Below are 22,145 nucleotides of genomic sequence, written 5' to 3' on the forward strand. Positions count from 1 at the left end.
TACATATTCGGCAGACACTTTTATCCAAAGTGATTTACAGTGCATTACAAGCTAGACATTTTATCAGTATGTGTGTTCCCTGGATTCGACCCCACAACCTTTTGCACCGCTAACGCAATGCTCTACCCTTGAGCTATATTGTTGTTCCCACATATATTATGCATATTAATATCTATCCAGATGAATGTGAATTCAGTATTTTTTCTTCATTTTCTGATGCATTATAGCAGTGCAGGTGTGAGTTGTGTGGTTGATGGTGTCTTCAGCTCTCAGCAGGTGAGATGGACTGCAGCAGGTATCAGAGCAGGTGTTTGCAGGGAGAGGAGCGTGTGATTAATGCCACTCTGCCCTTTATTGTTGCTGCGGTGCAGGGCGACATTAACATTCTGCACATGAAGAGCTCTGGCTGCGCGTCTGCTGTGGCAGCGCACACATTTACTCGATCTGTTCACACGCTGCACTTCGTCTGACAGCGTGCTTCATTTGCATCCTCTGGGAGAGCATCATGTTTACATTTGCATTACATTTACGGACATTTTTATCTAAAGCGACGTACGGGGCTTTACGTTTGTCATCAGTATGTTTGTTCCCTGATTTGAACCAATGACCTTTGCAATAATGGTGCAATGGTTTATCTATCAAGTTACAAGTCTTCTGTTTTGCATACACAAACAGGACACACAAACCTGGTCTTCCCTTGGTAGTCAATAGTTAAAGCAATCTTTTAAGGTGATCAATACAGTTTTTGTGATGTTGTTGACATTGATTGTCTTAGTAATCTGTTTTTGCGTTAGGTAGGAAAGGGATTGAATGATAATAAAGATTTTATCACCAATACCAAATCAGGTTGTATTTATACCCAAAAACTGGCATGCAAATGTATAAATATTTTTTATTATGTTTTGTGTGACATAATACTAAATAAATAATCATTACACTACAATGTTAAAAACATATATACAGTCACTTGTAGGCACAGTTATTGATTTATTGAGTTAATGAGTTATTGATTTATGAGTAAATTAAGGTCTGTGTTTTACATTATTAAAAAAGAGACTTTCCTGTTTGTTACAACATAAATCTTAAACATAAGGTGTGAAACTTTGTGCTTCAATAACGTAAAATTGTGTCAACAAATTCACACATATTAAAGATTCAAAACTAATATATACTTAAAAATTTTGAAGGCTTTTAATGTTAAACACATTTTGACATTGTTAAATAGGTAACACATGTAAATTAAAATCATTATTTAAAAAACTAATCAGATTTATCAGATAGAAACCATTAGTAAATCATGGAGTAATTACTTTTTTTGATGAACTATCTCTGTATTTGTTTATGCATTAGTAAATGCATTAGCAATGTAGAAGTATTGTAAGTGTGTGTTAACTAATGCATTAACTAATGTTAACAAAAACACATTATTGTAAAGTGTTAATTTATGCAACAGTGCTTTGTGGTCAGAATGAATGAGATGAAACCTCTACACATTTGTTATCTGATAATGAGTGGTTTCTTGACCTGTTGTATGCAATGCGGTATTTAAGTTTGCTATATAAAACCCCAGCAATTATCAGTCAGATGTGACGCATTGATTAAGTAGAAAGTGTGAATATCTGTGAAAATGTTCAGTTGAACAGATTGATGATCTGTCTTGTTAATGTCTAATAATTTCAACAGATTTAATAATAACTAAAGGGTTTTAATGGTGTCCTCTGTGATGTTTCCTCCTCACAGACACTGATGTGGTGAGATGGTGCACAGGCCCGTGATTCATTTTCCCAGTGGACTTGGACGAAGCCCATAAACGCTGCTGTGAGCGCGATCAATTTGAGCGAGCGCGCAGTCGTTCAGCACGTAAAGAAGATGAAGAATGCATTTCTGAGCATGATGATACACACATACTCTCTGTTTATCCAGAACAAACCAACCGGGCCATTAAGGTGGGTCATCAAAATGGCAATATCATTCCAGAGTCCTTTAATTTAATGAAGTCTCTGGGCTGTGCATAATGTTATTACGTTATTATATTATATTACACAGCAGCTACTGTTGCATGCAGCCTCGTAATCCCATCGAGAGCTGAATCAAAAATGAAATTTCTATATAAAATACGTGGTGCACATGCCCATTAAATGGAAGAAAATGCTTTGGATCTAATATTCAGATTTAGTTGTATCACCACCCGTCTTTAGCAGAGACATCTCATCTTCTCTTATCCAAATATTGTTATAGTTTTATTATTGATCTGTTTGGTTTCTTAATGCAGAAAATAATCTGTTAATATGTGCAGTGCAGAGGATTGCATTAGCAGCACAAACATCATGGGTTAGAAGGTAGTGGGAAAGAAAGAAGAAGGAAAGAAAGAAAGAGAGCAAAAGAAACAAAGAAAGAAACAGAGAAAGCAGAAAGTAGGAAAGAAAGAAAGAAAGCAAAAGAAAGAAAGCAAGAAAAGCAAAAGCAAAAGAAAAAAAGCAAGAAAGAAGTAGGAAAGAAAGCAAAAGAAAGAGAGAAAACAAGAAAAAAGAAAAGCAAAAGAAGTGAAGAAAGAAAGCAAGTCATAAGGAAAGCAGAAGAAAGAAAGAAGGAAAGAAAGTAGTGGGAAAAAAAGAAAAAAGAAGAAAAAGACAAAAAGAGAGAAAGCTAGAAAGAAGGAAAGCAAGCAAGAGAAAGAAGGAAAAAAGAAAGAAAGAAAGAAGGAAAGAAAGAAAGAAAGAAAGAAAGAAAGAAAGAAAGAAAGAAAGAAAGAAAACAAGAAAACAAGAAAACAAGAAGAAAAGCAAATGAAGTAAAGAAATAAAAAAGGAAAGATGGAAAAAAGAAAGCAAGAAATTAGGAAAGCAGAAGAAAGAGAAAGAAAGAAAGAAAGAAAGAAAGACAGAAAGAAAGAAAGAAATCAAAAGATAGAAAGAGAGAAAGAAAGAAAGACGGAAAGCAAGAGATAGAAAGAAATAGCGAAAGAAAGAAAGCAAAGGAAAGCAAGCAAGAAAGAAGAAAGTAATGGGAAAGAAGGAAAACAAAAAAAAGCAAGAAAGAAAGACAGCCAGAAAGAAAGAAAACAAGAAAGAAGAAAGGCAATGAAGTAAAGAAATAAAAAAGGAAAGATGGAAAAAAGAAAGCAAGAAATAAGGAAAGTAGAAGAAAGCAAGAAAGATAGAAATAAAGAAAGAAGTGGGAAAGAAATAAAGAAGGAAGGAAAGATGTAAGATGGAAAGAAAGAAAGCAAGAAATAAGGAAAGCAGAAGAAAGAGAAAGAAAGAAAGAAAGAAAGAAAGAAAGAAAGAAAGAAAGAAAGAAAGCAAAAGATAGAAAGAGAGAAAGAAAGAAAGAAAGAAAGAAAGAAAGAAAGAAAGAAAGCGATAGATAGAAAGAAAGCAAGAGAGCGAAAGAAAAAAGCAAAAGAAAGCGAGAAAGAAAGAAAGAAAGAAAGAAATAAAGAAGGAAGGAAAGATGTAAGATGGAAAGAAAGCAAGAAATAAGTAAAGCAGAAGAAAGAGAAAGAAAGAAAGAAAGCAAAAGATAGAAAGAGAGAAAGAAAGAAAGAAAGAAAGAAAGAAATAAAAAGAAAGAAAGAAAGCAATAGATAGAAAGAAAGCAAGAGAAAGCGAGAAAGAAAGAAAGAAAGAAAGAAAGAAAGAAAGAAAGAAAGAAGGAAAGCATAAGAAAGAGAAAGAAAGAAAGAAAGACAGAAAGCAAAAGAAAGAGAAAGAAAGAAAGAATTAAGGAAAGAAAGAAAGAAAGAAAGAAAGAGATAGAAAGAAAACAAGAGTCCGAAAGAAAGAGCGTGAAAGAAGAAAGCAAAAGAAAGCAAGAAAGAAAGAAAGAAAGAAAGAGAAAGAAAGAAAGAAATAAGGAAAGCAGAGAAAAAAGAAAGAAAGAAAGAAAGAAAGAAAGAAAGAAAGAAAGAAAGAAAGAAAAGAAAAAAGCAAAAGAAAGAATTAGAGAAAACAAAAAAAGAAGAAAAGCAAATGAAGGAAAAAAGAAAGAAAGAAAAAAAAGAAGAAAGAGTCTTCTGTTTGTTGCTTTCTAATGCTGTGGATTTTTGTCATTCCCGAACCTTTTTTCCTCTTTTTCTTTTCCATTCCAAATCCATTTCGCTTCATTCCATCGCTACCCCATCACGATCCGTTTCCATCACATTTCCTTTCACAATGATCCATTCTTTCATTTCTTTCCAATTCTGTCTTCTCTTCTCTCCGTCCATGCAGCGGTGGTCTCAGTCTCTTTCTGAAGGTTTCATTAAGTCGTGCTGTGTCAGACAGGCGCAGATGTCCGTCTCAGTGTTCATGGTGCAACATTAATAACCTCCACACACAAAGCATTTGATCATCGCTGGACCGCGAGTAATGACCCTGCTGGGTCTGCACACCATTTATAGATGTGTGTGCCGGAAAAATACACCAGAAAAAAACCTTCAAATAAATGCAGAAACAAAAGCTGTATGCTTGCTTTTGAGTTTTAAAGGAACGTGTGTCTTCAAGATCAAGAACCAGTGAATGTGTTGTAAGGGAACCATGTACACTAAAACACAATTAACACTTCAGACGCCAGTTGTGTAAAAATATACAATCTGAACAAAATGAAGTGAAAAACAACTGCGTTTAAATCCTGTGTTAAACATAAGGTTGACAGTATCATTTCTATTTATTAGCCAGCTATCAAAATCATTACGTGTCATGTATGGGTTATTTTACAAGTGCAGGTACATTTGGTGTCCAAAGTCATTATTTTTTCAGATTTTTTCATATGGTTGTTTTAATTATTTTAATAATTTGTCATTGTCATTGATCACATGATGATGTTACAGACAATAACAATATAATATTGTAGCCAGGACCACAGTACTAGGCTTACTGGACTGGGGGGACAGTCAAGAATTTTGGCTTTTCCCTCCTAGGACTTATTTTTCCTCGGATAAAAGCCCGGGGTTTTTTTTTTCTCCTAGGGGGTTTTTCACCCCGGGGAGGCAGCCTTTTTGGGCTTTACTTAGCTTCCTCTTCTATACGTTGCTTTAGTAATACGTGCACTTATAATATTGAGTCATAGCCGCAGCAAATTTAACTGCTCATGCTATCATGTATTTTGTTGTCATGTAATCTGTCGTTTTTCTGTGCTTTTCACTGCTTCTATTTATGTAAAGCTGCTTTGAAACAATTGACTTTTGTGAAAAGCGCTATATAAATAAAATTGAATTGAATTGAAAAAAATTGTTATATTTAATAAATAATGAGGTGAGTCTAAGAAAGTTTTAGGGGCTATAAATGATTTTATCTGACGCACGTGCGGGAGCTAGTATAAATAGCTTTTGACATTAAGAAAGAAAGAAAGAACTGGAAAAGAAAGAAGGTACGAAAAAAGGAATCAAAAAGAAAGGAAGAAAGCAAAAAAGAAATAGAAAAGAAAGAAATCAAAAGAAAGAAAGAAAGAAACAGAGAAAGCCAAAGAAGAAAAGAAAAAAAGCAAGAAAAAAGGAAAGCAAGCAAGAGAAAGAAAGAAAGAAAGCAAGAAAGCAAAAGAAAGAAAGCAAGAAAGAAGTATGAAAGAAAGAAAGAATAAAGAAAGAAGGCAAAAGAAGTGAAGAAAGAAAGCAAGACATAAGGAAAGCAGAAGGAAGAAATAAGTAAAGAAAGTAGTGGGAAAGAAAGAAAGAAAGAAAGCAAAAGACAAAAAGAGAGAAAGCAAGAAAAAAGGAAAGCAAGCAAGAAAAAGAAAGAAAGAAAGAAAGAAAGAAAGAAAGAAAGAAAGAAAGAAAGAAAGAAAGAAAGAGAGAAAGAAAGAAAGAAGGAAAGCGAAAGAAAGAAAGAAAGAAAGAAAGAAAGAAAGAAAGAAAGAAAGAAAGAAAGAAAAACACAAGGAAAGCAGAAGGAAGAAAGAAAGACGGAAAAATGTAGTGGGAAAGAAAGAAAGAAAAATAAAAAGACAAAAAGCAAGAAAGAAGGAGAGCAAGCAAGGGAAAGAAAGAAAGCAAGAAAGCAAAAGACAGAAAGCAAGAACGAAGTAGGAAAGAAAGGAAGAGAGAAAGAAAGAAAGAAGGAAAGAGAGAAAGCAGAAGAAGGAAAGAAGGAAAGAAAATAGTGGGAAAGAAAGAAAGTAAAAGAAAAAAGAGAGAAAGCAAGAAAGAAGGAAAGAAAGCAAGCAAGAGAAAGAAAGAAAGAAAGTAAGAAAGACAGCAAAAGAATGAAAGAAAGAAAGAAAGAAAGAAAGAAAGCAAAAAAGAAAGCAAGAAAAGGGAAAGCAAAAGAGAAAGAAAGAAAGGAAGAAAGCAAGAAAGAAGGAAAGCAAAAGAAGGAAAGAAAGAAAGCAAAAGAAAAAAGAGAACAAGCTAGAAAGAAGGAATGAAAAAATGAAAGAATAAATATAAATAGCGTTTGCCATTACGGGATGCTTTTTGTGAAAAGAGATACTTCATGTTTTATGATTGGCTGGACATTTTGGGGGGCAGAGGAAAATTTTGGGGGGAATGCCCCCCCTAGCCCTCCCATAGACCTGGCATAGACCTGACCTTATACATGGGTTTCAGCTGGCGTCACTCTCTTGTCTTCCGCCATTTTGAGGACCTGAAGTGGTCGCAAAAGAACTAGAAGCTATGCCTTCAATATGTTGTGAGCATCAAAATCGCTATTTTTACAACACTAAGAAGGCTCGACAAAACATGATATTTTGCTCGAAGTATCGCCTGTGTCTCTACACGTGAACTCGAGCATTGAGAACATTGTTTGTGAACAAAGAGTTTACTAAAAAGAAGGTTTTAAACAACTGACTTTGGTTGATTTGGCTTCCGCTCGCCGCCATCTTCCCAGTCAAGATGTATCGATCTGCGAATGGAACGTAAGGAGGGAGGAGAGTAAAGATGGATAGCTCCTAAAGCATAGTTCCATATAAATGCACAGATAATTCGTTGTTTTGTCGCAAGTGAAAAACAATATTGACCTTCTATGTGAAAAAGGAGCCTCATATGAGATTCATTCATTCGCATTCAGAAATCGATTATTTCCGTCTGGCAGGGATGACGAGCAGACACCATAACAGCCAAAATCAGTTGTACAAAACTTTCTTTTTATTAAACTCTGTGTACACAAACAATGTTCTCAATGTTCGCGTTCATGAGTAGAGATCCAGGTGATACTTCGAGCAAAGTTTCATGTTGTGACGCGCCGCCTTAGTGTTGTAAAATAGTGGTAGTTCGGTAGCAGCGAACAGCGGCTGGAAGAACGTATCGGGGATTGAGTAGGCATCACACCCAAACCAAGGTATATTTTTTAAAGTCGCGTTTCTTTTCATGACAGTCGAGGTGCGACATGTTGTCTTTCGTAGCCATTTCCCGTATCCATAAGAATCATAGACAGTAAAAGATAAGAAATCCGTAAATCGTAGCAAGCCAGCCAATGCTTGTCAGTAGCCTACTGGTACTCGGTAGGTCCTCAAGATGGCGGCATAACGTAAAAAGTCACATGACTGAAACCCATGTATATATAGTTGAAAATCATGATTTTCTGTTGTCTGAATAAGTCTGTGTCAATTCTGTTTGACATCTGTTGAGTCAACAAACGCCGAAAGGTCTGCAGATCCAAAGTACCCAGATTGGGTTCAGTTGCCAACCATAAAACCACAAAACTGTGAAGTCTGATTAAAAATGCTCTAAATCTTTTATTCATTTCGTAACGTTTCGAACTTCAGGTCTTCATAATGCATCTGTTGACATAAAAAGTGAAGAAAAATAAAAGTAGAAATACGGTGCGTAAGATAATAATTATAATAGCCAATCTATATTTATAGAAATGGAATGTAAATGTGTATTAGATGTATCTTTAATAGCGGGTAAATGTCTTTATTTATTTTCTGTTTGCACATGATAAAACCACTTTGCATGGCATTCGTCAGGTTTAATCTGCACTTGTTATTTTCACATCTATCACCCGTCTGGTGGCCCTTGTTGTTTACGATCGTATCTAAGACGGCTGTTTGTGTGGAATCGATGAAAGTAATAACGCAAGTGAAGATAAACAGCGTGTTACATCATGAAGCCGATATCTCAACATCCTCATTAAGATTCTGCAGCGCTTCATTTATGAAGATTTACTAATGGCATTACATCATTCAGTCCTTGTAATTGTTTCAATAAATTTCATAGGGTTGTGAATGAATGTCTGATGCCAATAAACCGGAGGGTGAAAATGATAAAACGCACAAAGGTTGCGTGCGGTCTTCTGCGTGTGTCCTGGCATCGCTGTTATTGCCGGTGTAATCACATTTATGTTCATCTTCCACCATCTTGGAGGAAATGAGCGTTTGTTGCTGATCTTGTTTGTGGATGTAGGTCACGGTCTTCATTGGCCGTTCCTTTATGAATTTTCAGCAGCTGAGAAAACACAGCAACAAAATCCGCTGGATACACGTAATCATTAAGCTCCCTATTAAATTTACATGAGATATTTAATGTCTGTTTATCTGAAATAGCTCTTGGCCTGAGGGCTCTCACAAACGCCGTCGTGGGATTTTGGTCTTGTTTTTATTTCTATTCAGCTAAACCTTGTTTTACAACACCACAGACAAACATTTACTCTCTTATGATGTAAGTTTATGGAAATCCTATGCATATGAAATTTGAAATAAATTATTAAAAATTACAGTAAAATGTTGTGTTAGTAAAGAACTAGCACTGTTTAAAAAGCGATTCACGATCTATTTTTAATCACATAACTAAATAATTTCTATAATGAAGCTTTGCAGTGTCACTTGTTTTTTTTTACAGAAATCATCGAAGTTCTTCCAAGCTTCACATAAAATATTCATCTAATTAAACAAATTAGCTTTTTTAATAAGCGATAATGTAAAATATTCAAGTCTGTGTTTAGTCCGATATTAAATTATCAGTTTGTTACATCAGAGAAAAAAATTATTTTAACAACCCAGCCAAATTTGAATGACTATAAAAAGTCAAGTAAATAAATAAGTAATCAAAATCTTGGGGGCGTGTCCGCTGTCAGCGCTGAAACCACACCCACTCGCGGGAAAGCTGCCTTTTTGCTTAAGTTTCTGCTACCAAGTCTCACAAGGTTTCGTGATATAGTCACATACATTTTTTATTCTTTTTTCGTGATATTATCACGAATTTCCGCGTTTTTCGTGATCGTATAACGAGTTTTTTGTGTGATTAACACGTATTGGTTACTCAACAGCTTTTTCCTATTTTCAAACCATTGTCGCTTTGGTTTAGGGTAAGATTTGGTTTATACTATTTTTCTGATTTATTTTTTTATGTGTTTCCTGGCGTTAGGGTTAGAGTTGGGTTTGGGTAAGGATGCCATTTTATGTAAATCTAACCCTAAACCGAAGCGACAATGGTAAGAAAATAGGACAAAACAGTTGAGTAACCAATACGTGATAATCACACGAAAACAGGAATTCGTTATACGATCACGAAAAAAGAAGAAAAAATTTACGTGACTATATAACGAAATTTCGTGAGACTGTGTTTCAAATACCACTACAATCATAATGCACGCTCGCAATTGTATTAGGGGCGGGGCCATGCTCAGTGGCTCCAGTGCATCATCGAGCCACCATTTTAGCCCCGCCCAAATGATCCTGAACACAGAAATGTGGATAAACTTTTTAACTTCACAATTAAGTCCTACAGCTCACAGTCTTTGTACCGTGTTTCAGCAATACATTTTTTAAAATTTATAACACGTTAAGAAACAATTCTCTGAATTGACTTTACACATAGTTGTAATAACTCTTAACTCTTTGTGGATTTGACTTCTTCATCTGATGTATTATTTATTTTCTTTTTTGATTCTATAATGTGCATTTATCTGGTGTGTTGCTCACGCATCTCTCAGCTGCTTGATACATCATCCAGTTAGGCAGAGAGAAGAGAGAGAGATGTTCAGAAGAAAAGAGAGAATACTTTATCTCCTCTCCTATTGTCAGCCCATCACAGTATGTCTTTTTATTTTATTTTTTTTATTTTGTTCTGACTAACCCACTGATCTGTCTTTCTTATCTCTGACATTGGCGTCTAACCCTTTCCAAACATGAAAACATCAGCGGAGGAAAGCATGGTGTTAGCAATGTCAGGGTCATGGGTTTTGAGTCCCACACTTTCAGAAAATACAAGGATGGTACCCTTTAACGTTATTTATAAAGGTTGTCAGCCAGCACATTTTTTTGTTATTTTCAAATAAAATTGGAGCAAAAAGCTGAAATAATTGCATTTTTGTAAAGAACTTTTGTTAAAGATCAGATTCAAAACGATGATCAAAACATACATGGAGTTTTTACTGTTTTTGGATCAGTGGATGCTTCAGTGTTTTAAAAGTTGGGTAAGACCGCCATCTAGTGGATAATAGCCGAAATGTGGATTGCCGTAAAAACTCATCAGGGAAGCGTCATTGGCAAGGAAGCATTTTCTCATAATTGATGAGATAGCTTATCAATGTCATGGAAAGAGTGGAAATTAGGAAATGCCCTAATATATATTAAATTTAGGTACAGATATATACTTAGTATTCAGTGTTTAGATACAAAGATGTACTTTTTAAAAGTGTACCACCCTAGGGACAGCTTTTGTACTTTTCTTTTTGAGAGTGCATTGATGCATGGAGTGATACAATAATTTTTTAATTGTAAAATATCCTGCCACTGAATGGGCAGAGACTGTAATAAAGTAAAATTAAACGCATTTTAAAATAATGCCATACAAAAGCAAAGTGCATAACTATACAAACACTGAAACTAAGAAAAATGACTTTTTCACCATTGTATACACCAGCTAGTCAAACATCTTACTGCAATTTTGACTCTTGTTTCTCTAAAATGGGACAAAATTGAACCAGGAGACTTTGTCAGAAAACAGATGGCACAAAGCCCATTTCAAGCCTTAACACAATTTTGACCAAATTACTGCGTTTTACCTTTGTAGGGCAGTATAAAGGTCATTTAAAAAGCCATGCCATAAAATAACTGTATTTGGTTCCTCAATGTCAAAGCTAAAGACTCATTTTTTTTGTAAATTAAGCACAAAATGCATAATAAAGTTATTTTAGTGCACTTTTTTAAACTGGCCAAAAAGAACAATTTTGATTTCAGGGGGACTTTAACCCAACCAATGGGATGTTTTTGGTAATGGAAGTGTTTGTGAAACCTGTCTGAAAACATTATTTTTGCAATTTCGTTAGGTTGGCCTAAAACATTTACACATTTTATGCATGCATATAACATACAGAATACTAAAATAGCTACTTTACAAGATCAGTATGCTTTAATATTAACGTTCTGATCAATAACAGCCATCTCGCTTAAAATGCAAAGCATATCAGCTCTTAAATGAGTTTGTTATTATATCCTGACAGCTGGTGGATCGAACTGTCTACTTTAATGTGTGGCTTCTGCTTCACTGCTGTATTCTCATCTGGTCTCAGTCCTTGACGAGAGGACGCGCTCGGGAGCATTGGAGATGCGCGCCGGGGTTGCGTGACTTCATTAGGGACCCGGGAAGCTCCAGCGCATACATATACATGAGCTGTCACTATCAAAGTGAGGGCCAAACATTCAACACTGCCAGCCAACACTGAAGACTGCTGTGTGTGCGTGTACATGCGTGTGTGTGAACTGGCGAGGTTTCAGGAATGTGAAGCACGAGTCTGTGGATGTTGAACACACAGCACAGCTTCACTGAGCTCAGTAAGCAAACAGATGAATAAGCTGCTGAAGAGAAACTCCAGTGCATTACTAACAGGGATTAAAATGTAAAACTGACGTTTCTAGCATGCATACTAAAAAAAAAATCATCTTTCTGATTCATTGCAGAAGGATGCATTGCAAAACTCACAGATCATGTCTGTGAAATCCAGCCTTGAGTCTCATAATCTAATGATGAGATGAGGAGCATCAAAGTTTGATTTCACATTGATTTCAATCTTTCACATGACCTTACTGAGTCAATACTAAAGATATCAAGGTTATACACTGCAAAAAATGATTTTCAAGAACAGTAAAAATATCAAAAAATTATTTAATTAAGATGCTTTATCTTGATGAGCAAAACAACCCAAGAAAATAAGTCTAGTTTTAGACCAAATATATCAAAAATATGCCAATGGGGTAAGTAAGAAATCTTGAACACACTAAATTCAAGATAAATTGAAGAAAAATTAGCTTACCGCATTGGCAGATTTTTTTGCTTGTTTTATGCCTAAAATCGCTTAAATTTGATATTTTTGATCTAAAAACTAGACTTATTTTCTTGGGTCATTTTACTCATCAAGAAAAAGCATCTTAATTTAAGAATTTTTATATATTTTTACTGAAAACAAGACAAAAATACTAAGATTTTTTTTTCTTGAAAATCATTTTTTGCAGTGTACTTTCACAGAATCTTCTTTAAATTTCAGAAAGACATTTGAGTGTTTGAAAAGTATACCTTTGAGCTTAATTTCATGTCTATATTATCTGTGAAATGTATAAATAATTGAGCGTTACTGCAACTTTATGGTTTAGATGTCTGTACTACACTGCAAAAAATTATTTTCAAGAAAAAAAATCTTAGTATTATGTCTTGTTTTCAGTTAAAAATATCTTTAAAAAAAATGTAAATTAAGATGCTTTTTCTTGATGAGCAAAATGACTCAAGAAAATAAGTCTAGTTTTTAGACCAAAAATATCAAATTTAATTGATTTTGTGCATAAAACAAGCAAAAAATCTGCTGATGGGGTAAGCAAAAAAATATTGAAAAATTTTCTTAAACACTAAATGAAAAGAAAAAATTGCTTACCCCATTGGCAGATTTTTTGCTTGTTTTATGCACAAAATCACTTAAATTTGATATTTTTGGTCTAAAAACTAGACTTATTTTTTGGGTCGTTTTGCTCATCATCTTAATTTAAGAATTTTTAGATATTTTTACTGAAAACAAGACAAAAATACTAAGAATTCTTTTTCTTGAAAATCATTTTTTGCAGTGTAAAATCACATATCCGTTTGTATCTGTGTTTCATTTAGTATATTTGGTTTATCCAACAAGAGTTAATCCATACTTACTATACAAACACATCAATATCCTCTGATAATTTCAAACACATGAGGATACTGTACAATTTTCTTTAACCTGCACTGTAAAAATATTCAGTTTTTTTGTCAAATCAACATATACGTTTATGCTACTTTAAAAAATTAACTAGTTTTCAACTAGTTTTTATGTTATGTCAACTATTCACATGTCAAAACTTAAAATAGTAGGTTGAATTGACTTGCAAACCAAGTTGTTTTAACTTCATGCTGCATTTTTTACTGTGTGTAGATAAAGCAGTAGAAAGTGTTTGGTGTTTGAGCGCCTCCTGGTGTTTATAGTTGAAGCTACAGCTAATATTAAAAATTCTGATATTGCGTTATATGTAACATTAAGTGTAATCAGTAAGTGATTTTATCAGAGTATTAACCAAGACCATGTTTATCTTTAGGTTTTTCTTGCTATATTACCTAAACAGTTTGTAGTTTGATGATACACTGAATTGCCCCACTGACATCAACTCATTTGCATTTTAAAGGACACACCCAAAAATGGCAAATTTTTGCTCACACCTACAAAGTGACAATTTTAAGATGCTATAATAAATTATCTTTATGATATTATGAGCTAAAACTTCACATAAGTACTCAGGGGACACTACACTGCAAAAAATGACTTTCTTACTTAGTACTTTTGTCTTGTTTTCAGTAGAAATATCAAAAAATTCTTAAATCAAGATGTATTTTCTTGATGAGCAAAATGACCTAAGAAAATAATACTAGTTTTAAGACAAAAAATATAAAATTTAAGTGAATTTGTGCTTAAAACAAGCAAAAATATCTGCCAATGGGGTGAGAAAATTTTACTTGAATTAAGTGCTTAGAAAAAAGAAATCTTCTTTCACATTTTTTTTCTCACCCCATTGGCAGATAATTTTGCTTTGTTTTAAGGACAATTTCACTTAAATTGTATATTATTTGTCTTTAAACTAGACTTATTTACTACGGTCATTTTGCTCATCAAGAAAAAGCATCTTAATTTAAGAATTTTTAGATATTTCTACTGAAAACAAGACAAAACATTTTTGCAGTGTAAAGATTTATTTTACGTCTTAAAAAAGTAAAAAAAAGTATTGTGAAATGTACCTTTTAACCAAAGATTTAAAGTTTTGTTTTCAAAATTAAAACAAAACTCAAAAAGTTTGTTTATGTTCAAAACAGATAAAATATCAGCAAGTGCAGTAAGAAAAACAATTAAAGTTTCAACTTAATAAAAAACAATTAAAAAAGTATTTTTTCTTAACGCACTGGGAAATACTTATACCTGTTTTGAACATAAACTCATGATTTTCATATTTTTGTTAGAACAAGAATTTTTTTATTTTTGGTTATCAAGTAACCATATCTCAATTTAAGAATTTGTAGATATTTATACTGAAAAATCTGACTTAAAGGTGCCTTAGAATGTAAAACTGTATTTATCTAGGCATAGATTAATTCTGTACATGGTAATGACATATCGTAAACCTCAAACATGATTGTTTCCTCCTTCATATGTAAACTTTGTTCATGCAAAAGACCACTGGAAAACAGACCAATCTCAACATTACACCAACTGTGACGTTACAGTCGAGATGTATGCCCCAACCTTAAATTACATCTAAATTAAATTAAGTACAATGTTGTGACTGTTGAGTTATATGCTAGTGCTATATGCTAGTTAATGCTATATGCTAACATGTTACTATTGTTCTAATTTTGACGTTACAGTAAGTCCATACTGGAAAAACACACACGTATCTTCATCTGATACAGACTCAAACATAAGATCTGTTTACACACACACAGAGCTACTGATGGAGAAACAGCCAATCAGAGCAGAGCTCAACATTATTATTCATGACCCTTTCAAATAAGGTAATAATAGACCATTTCATTCTGAAGGGTTGTAAATGGACATATAAAACTGACTCTGGATCTGACTTTATAAAGACACAAACCTTCTGTGTAGATATCAGAGAAAAATTATTTCAATGCATTATTTGGCACCTTTAAAATACTACAACAAATGTATTTAGTATTTTTTTTTTATAAATGTTTTTGTCTCAAACATATTTTTGCTTTACAACAAAGTCAATGCAAATGATTAGGGAAGCAAGTTTAAAATTTTATTTATAATATGATACAAGAGTAATTTGTGCAAGAAATGGATGGAAACGTGGACCTGTACAATATTAACATGTATTCGTAATGCAATCCACAAAGCACAAACACAAAGAGTTTGCCGAGTTTGACCATGATTGTGTCAAAGGAGACATCTTATCAAGATATATATATTTTTACACAACATTTCAGCTTGTATACATTTATTGGTTGTATAAGGTTATATATATGGATATAAAGTGCAAAAACAAGAACACTTACAGTGAAGGCATGGCCCTGAAGTGCTGTATATGACAGGATCTGTGTGTGTGTCTGTACATGTGTGACTATCCGTGTACAATATGGCTGAACGGATACACACACACACACATACACTGAATATGGCATAGGCTGGATTGATGTCACATTAAATTCAACCCTTTTCCAGCTGCGCCGACGAATCAGCGTTCGTCCGTTTGCAATACATTTGAGTCTGTGCAATAAGTTGAGTTATACAAATATAATTAATATTATATACGGCAGAAAAACAAGCTAACGTCTACAATTTCCCCTTTTTACATTTAAAAATAGACATTGTTTGTATATATATATCGCTTCTTCTGCCTCAGTAATAGCACCACAGGGTTGCACTTTTCAAGCCTAGAAATACGAAATTACCTGAAAAAGTTGTTTTGCTTTGGAAGAATAAGGCATTTTCGACATTTCCAAAAGGATATAAAAAATACATAAGCAATGTTAGTTGACAGGATTACATTTAAATATTGCGTTTATCTGATTTACCTTTCGTTACGTATCATTTCAATGTTACGTTTTCGTATTCTTCTTACTAAATTGCTTATTTGTAATGATTTTTTTTCTAAAGCAAGTCCGTATAAGCATCACAGTTGGGGGTTATCATTCTTGCTAAAGAATGAAGGTCAGCGTCCGTCTCCAGTTCATGTTTCCATCTGGCTAGTTTTGTTGAGAACCCTAGCGAAACAGATGAGATCAGTAAAAAAATGACGTAAATATTTTGAGAATCGCAACTAATATTCGTTAAGACTTACCGAGTTAGTTCTCTTGCGTTTCCAGCAGTCGGGATTGAGTCGCTTCTGCTCCTCGGCTAAAGCTTTCGCTTCCATGGTGTACATCCTCCTCTCTTCGTTCTTCATCTTCTTCCATTTATCGCCCAGAATAACGCTGATCGCTCTGGAAAAATGCACATTTGCTTTAACCATTGTTGGGACACAACATTATTGCATTACTTCATCGATTCAAATTTGCATAGGCACCCACCTGTTGTCCTTGCCCGGGTACATCTGCGTATACTCCACCCTGTACTTCTTGGCAAATAGCATGAAGGCATTCATTGGCCGCTTGCACTTTGTGGGCGTGGCTGCGGAGTTCCCCGAGGCGTGGCTGCGTTGTGATTTGTTGCTGGGGGAGTGATGGGCGGAGGCCTCCAGTTTGTCACAATCAGGACTGACAGCTCCGCCGCTGGACTGGGAGGCCCGACGCTGGCGTGCCATACTGCTGAGAACATACACGGCGGACGAGTCCAGAGGAGTGAAGTCATAACTGAGAAAGACATTGAACCCAATTTAGACTTCAAGAAGTGTCTAACAAAGTACATTCATCTCCACTAGTTTCGTACCTCCTAAAAGTGTCAAAAACCACTGAATCGTCACAATTAATGGCATCGGGGTGTCCCGGTGGCAGGCACAAGTCTCCGACTTCCATGTCATAGCAAGGAATGCCGTGCTGGACGACGGTGAGGCTCGGACAAAAGGAAGACCATCCTGACACAAACACACAAACGCTGTTAAGTAACATATTATGTGTAATGTATTGTTGTGTCTTTAAACGTCTGCTGTATTCACCCTTCTTCTTTACGAAAAATGGATGGTCCAATCTGCACTCAGCAGTCAGAAGTCCTGCTTCAGGAGAACCGGGGTCAAATGTTAATTTCAGGGCAGATTGGCCGAAAGACACAGTCTCCTCCAAAGCCACCAGCTTTAGACCTTCTGAGCCGTAACTCTTTGGAGACAAACAGAGTTTTTTTTATTAAAGGTGCAGTGTGTAGATTTTAGCGGCACCTAGCAGTGAGATTGGGAAATGCGGCTCAGTCCACCGTTCACCGAAACGCATAGAGAAGCTACGGTAGGCACCACAGGACAAATATGTTGTCGTCTAATGCTGGATTCACACCAAACGCGGTAGAGGCGGCAAAAACACGCTATTCGCGCGTAGTTGTACGCTTTAACATTTTGAGTGTACCTGCTTTATTCGGTGTGTGAAATTCTAGTCCATGCGGAAATTCACATCATGGGAGGGGCTTCTGCTGGTCTGCTCACTTCCTGTAATCACGTCACTACTAGGAGCAAGCTCCTGATTTGTTAACGCGCCACGATTTCCCGCCAAAATTCAGTTTTTTCAACTCGTGCGTTTCCCGCGGCAACGGTCAATTCGCGTCTTTCGCGCAAACTAGCCACGTGAATGAGCTGGATTTGCGTCTAATGCGCTGCGCAAAACGCCTCATTCGTTCTGCAAGACCTCCAGACGTTCGTAAACGCGTCTTTACGTTGACTTAACATTAAAATCATTTGCACCCAGACGCTCTTCTCACGTTTGGTGTGAACGCAGCATAAGACAAAATACAGTAGTGACAAACCGCACTCTGTAGAGCAGTTTGTCCGTTTAGGGCTACTGTAGAAATATGGCGGCACAAAATCGCGACTTCCTTGTAAGGGGACCCGTGGTGTATGTAGCAAAAAATGGCTCATTCTAATGGGGCATACACACCAAATGTGAATTCAACTGTTTGCGCAAGTGGATTACATACAAAGTCAAAGAAAAGACGCAAAAAGACACAAATTTGTGCTGGGCGATGCGAATGAAGCAAATTGGGTGTCGAGTTTGCGCGAAAAAACAAGTGATATTCACCTCAAACGCATCTTCGTGCAAGTTGAAAATATTTAACTCAAGCAAAAAATTTGCATGACACAAAGATAAATTTCGCAAGTAATGTAGAGCGAGAAAACGTGACGCTACGCGTTTGGGGTGTATGTTTTTTTGTGATTGTTGCGGGCAAAAATCCTTGATCTTGCGGCACGTTCTTAAAAATGCGTTGGAAATTTTTATGCAATTTGATGCTATGAAATTGCGGGAACTTGCAAAAACTGCGGTGGGGGTTTGCAGCTTTTCAACGACGTTGCGTAATTTACGTTACTTCATAACGTTCCCATAGCAACAGGTACATGGCTTAGCTTGTGTGAGGTAAATGCAACATTTTTCAACTTTCTGCTAAGATATATGTGACTTTTTGCTACACAAATGCAGGGATTATGAAATCATGCAAGCACCGCCTAATTTGCACACAGAAATGTGCAATTTATGCTGCGAAAGTGCGACGTATTTCAAAAAATGCGGCCCCCGTATAATATGCATTGAATCATGCGACTGCATAATCGCGTTTTTCTGGAGGGACTGGTAATAAAAACAATACAATTCATTATGTAAGGTCTTTATACAGTACTGATAATATAGTTATGTATATTATATTGTATTTTCTATCATTAGATCCTTTGTAAAAGTTACACACAGCACCTTTAAATGTATGGTGAAGATTTTATTTATCTAGATTTGATGAGCATCGGTACCTTTATTGGGTTAGATTGTGATCGTCCTTCATCATCAGAATCATCATCAGACTCTAACACATCTTCAGCATCCTGCCACTCCACATTCAGACCTTTATGAAACCGCAGACGCGTTCCTTTAAAAGAAACACGGAGTAATATATTATGAAACATACTAAAAATACTTTAATACATCACTTTAACACAAAAGCTAAAGTCTTCTATGCAGTGGGTGTGAAGACCAAAATTATCTCTTGAGAGGACTCATCGGCTCTTCTGTGACCCAGAGACACGCCTGTTTGTCCTCTTTTACTGCTTCACCTCTGCATTTATAACAGCAGAGGGCGCTGTTTTCCCCACTATTATACTTCATTGATGAAATGGCTGGCAATTCACCATCAGCTGTTATTTGTTTTCCCGTGTTGCTCATTGTTCCTAACCAGCTATGGGAACATTTCATCTTAACATCTGCGTTTAAGACCATCAGTTTTCTTTCAAGTTCCAGTGTGTGTTTACCTTTCAGAAAACAGTGCCAAGCAGTGGAGGGCCAAGAATGAGACCAACCCAGATCATCATCATCAGATAGAGACGACATGCAGAAGATGCCCGATTCAGATTCACTACTTGCCTGTAACAAACACACACACACACAAGAATATACTTTAAGATACCAAAATCACATTTTCAACATAAATTATACAATTACATGACAGCATTTTCACACGTTAAACCTTTAAATTATGTGTTCGTGTGATTAGGATGGGTGATGGTCGTACTCTGGTACGTCGGCGTTCCCTCATGTGACTGCGGGCGGGGCTGGGAGCACTGCTGGAGGACAACGGAGGTCTCGCGTAGGAATGTAAACTGCTACTGCTGGTGAAGATGTGAACGGGAGAAGACCTGCAATGATGACAAATTACTTAGTATTTTCAATAAAAGCACACGTATGGTATAAACTATAGTGTTTTCTAACCGGTTATGTGGGGCGTTCTGGAGTAAGGGGCTCTGAGGACTAGTTGCAATGTTGGCCAACTCTGTAAGCCAGTTTGTATTTGAGGCGCTGGAGCTCCGCCCCTCACCTGGCCCCTCCTCATGTGACACACCTGGGGCCACCTGGAACACGCCATGTGTCGTCTGGTCATCCTGCACTTCCTGCAGCTCGGGCAGGTCATCTAGAAATAATTTTTTCTTTTTTAAAGACACCCAAGTGTATACGTACATAAACCGTAAATAAAAAACAATACATAGGTTAGTTTTGTTATGTTAAAGTGTAGTTACCATACTCCATGTGGCTCTCATTGGACGGGCAGCCAGGTGAGGAGGGCAGGTGCTCGTTGCACTTGAGCAGGTCAAAGGTCTCGTCCATACCTGAACTCTGTGCTTGAACTTCGTGAACTCTTTGAGGGATTGACTGAGGTTTTACTTCCCAAACCATTTTATAACATATCAGCTGGCGAGGCTACAAACACAAGAAAACCTGTTAAAGTGAAAGTAAAATGGGTAGGTTGTCCTTATTTATATAAAATAATTGTAGCAATACATATGTATGTGTATGCTTTTATATTTAGCTATTTTATATTTAATATATTTATATTTATTATTTAAATATAAAAACTAACATTCATATTTTGGTTTATTTTTTATTTATTTTTTAATGTAAGAGGAAGATTTATTTTGAGGTGTTAACCAGCAGTGTATAGTTAAAATATATATATTTATAACAAAAACGAATGCATTAAGAGGAAATCTGTTTTGAATGAATGAATGAATGAATGAAGTAAACACAGGAATCACGCAGTGTATTGTGCAATATATGTCCTTGGAAGCTGCTTGTGCACGTTACGCACCATTATCACGTTTACACAAAATAATACATAAAATAAAAAGAAAAAATATATAAATCTATCGACAGCGTGACGTTTTAAAATACAAAATGTAAGCGTAAAAAATATAAGTTTCGTTTTATAAGCACTCTTTCGGGAGGCGCGGTCACGTGACCCGTATCGCATGCAAAGCTTGTTTATAAACTTTCTGAGACTTCGCGCATGCGCAGCGCAGCTCATTCATTCATAACTGCGTAACAACAGAAGATCGATAACAGCGCAGAATTATGCCAGGAAAAACATAAAAACTATCAAAAATCATAGATGACAGTCTACACAATCGTCTCGGTCGACGATAACTCCGTTTATATACACGATTAGTTTCATTATGACGCCAGCTTGCTGGCTCGACTCTTTCTGTTTTCAACACAGGAAGAAAAATCATCGTTTTCAACATTCGTGAATTAACGCGACGATCACGACTGTTTTATTCGGACCCTTTAATAAGTTTTGATTTGTAAATAATATTTTGATTGTTAAAAGTGTCGTTGTTGAGTGTAGAAAGGGAAACAATGTATTCATTGCAATCGTAACAATAATACGAAACTCTTTGTTTGAAAAAACATCCCAAAACGACTTAACACCAGCGATGTTGATTTTAAACACACCACATACACATCATCCAGGTTTTAGATGTTTGACACATGTCACAATAATTAAATTAAACCATTAAGCTGAATTCAGATAAGATCCGTGCGAGGTGTAAACAAAAGAATGTCAACAAGTTGAGACATGGTACATCAAGTCCTTTCCGTTTGCAAACTGTAATGAATGGAGATCCCGTTTTTTAAGGTTTCAATAAGAAAACACGAATGGTTTTATGTGAATTATTGTCGCCATGGCAGGGTTGAAAATCACAAACCCACAAACAAACAACAAACGTCACACAGAGAAAAAAAATCCCAATCAAAAACAAAGTTGTCATTTGCGATCAAAAAAATGAATGACAGTTTTTATAGCTTGCACTGCTAAATCCGTCGCGTCTTAAAATAGTCACGCAAAATAAAGTTCATTGACATTACCGTTGCGTTTCATCGTAATATTTCAACAACTTTTTTTACTTACCAAACCTGTCGCCATTACAGACTATCTCTGGCATTCTCCGCGAAGGCAGGACTTGTTACTTTTAGATCTGGCCTCCTATTGGTTGAGAAGCACGTCAGTATTCAAGACTCGACGCCTGATTGGCTAGTCGCTTGAACAGTGAATTTGACATGGATGGGTTTGTTATTGTGTCTGTGATTGGTCGGTTCTGCATGCCCGTTACATCAGCCTTAAATTTTATTGGTTGTGCCAGCATATTTTGTGAAAGGCCCGCCTATTCTGTAAAATAGATGAATTGAGATGTGCAAGTAAACAAACATAAATCGACTTCGAGTTTGTGTAATGTTACAGATTATTGCATGTTAAGGAAATATATTTACACCCATAACTGAGAGTTTCAGTTCAGTTTGTGACATGTCAAAT

General features: G+C 35.7%; 1 protein-coding gene across 2 annotated transcripts; it reads right to left on the reverse strand.

Annotated features, from left to right (window-relative positions):
* Positions 1-15,161: 15,161 nt before the first annotated feature.
* On the reverse strand, positions 15,162-21,850 carry hbp1 (HMG-box transcription factor 1). 2 transcript variants are annotated; one of them, XM_065277429.1, is made up of 11 exons: positions 21,744-21,850; positions 20,074-20,254; positions 19,769-19,967; positions 19,572-19,695; positions 19,312-19,423; positions 18,817-18,932; positions 17,038-17,194; positions 16,812-16,956; positions 16,454-16,735; positions 16,225-16,366; positions 15,162-16,147 (listed from the first exon to the last, which is right to left on the reverse strand). In XM_065277429.1, exons 1-11 carry the CDS (start codon positions 21,756-21,758, stop codon positions 16,130-16,132), a joined length of 1,491 nt encoding a protein of 496 aa, XP_065133501.1. In that variant the 5' UTR covers positions 21,759-21,850; the 3' UTR covers positions 15,162-16,129. The 2 variants fall into 2 exon arrangements, with proteins under 2 accessions (XP_065133501.1, XP_065133500.1); XM_065277428.1 differs by having other exon boundaries at positions 19,527-19,695.
* Between the last annotated feature and the right edge of the window lie 295 nt (positions 21,851-22,145).

Source organism: Paramisgurnus dabryanus, chromosome 23, assembly GCF_030506205.2.
Source record: "Paramisgurnus dabryanus chromosome 23, PD_genome_1.1, whole genome shotgun sequence".
In the NCBI taxonomy this organism is placed as follows: Eukaryota; Metazoa; Chordata; class Actinopteri; order Cypriniformes; family Cobitidae; genus Paramisgurnus; species Paramisgurnus dabryanus.

Coding starts and splice junctions, on each gene's coding strand:
- hbp1 (XM_065277428.1), bottom strand. Junction 19,424..19,526: donor CACGAACACATAATTTAAAG/GTTTAACGTGTG, acceptor TGTTTGTTACAG/GCAAGTAGTGAATCTGAATC. Junction 17,195..18,816: donor CACAATCTAACCCAATAAAG/GTACCGATGCTC, acceptor TTGTCTCCAAAG/AGTTACGGCTCAGAAGGTCT.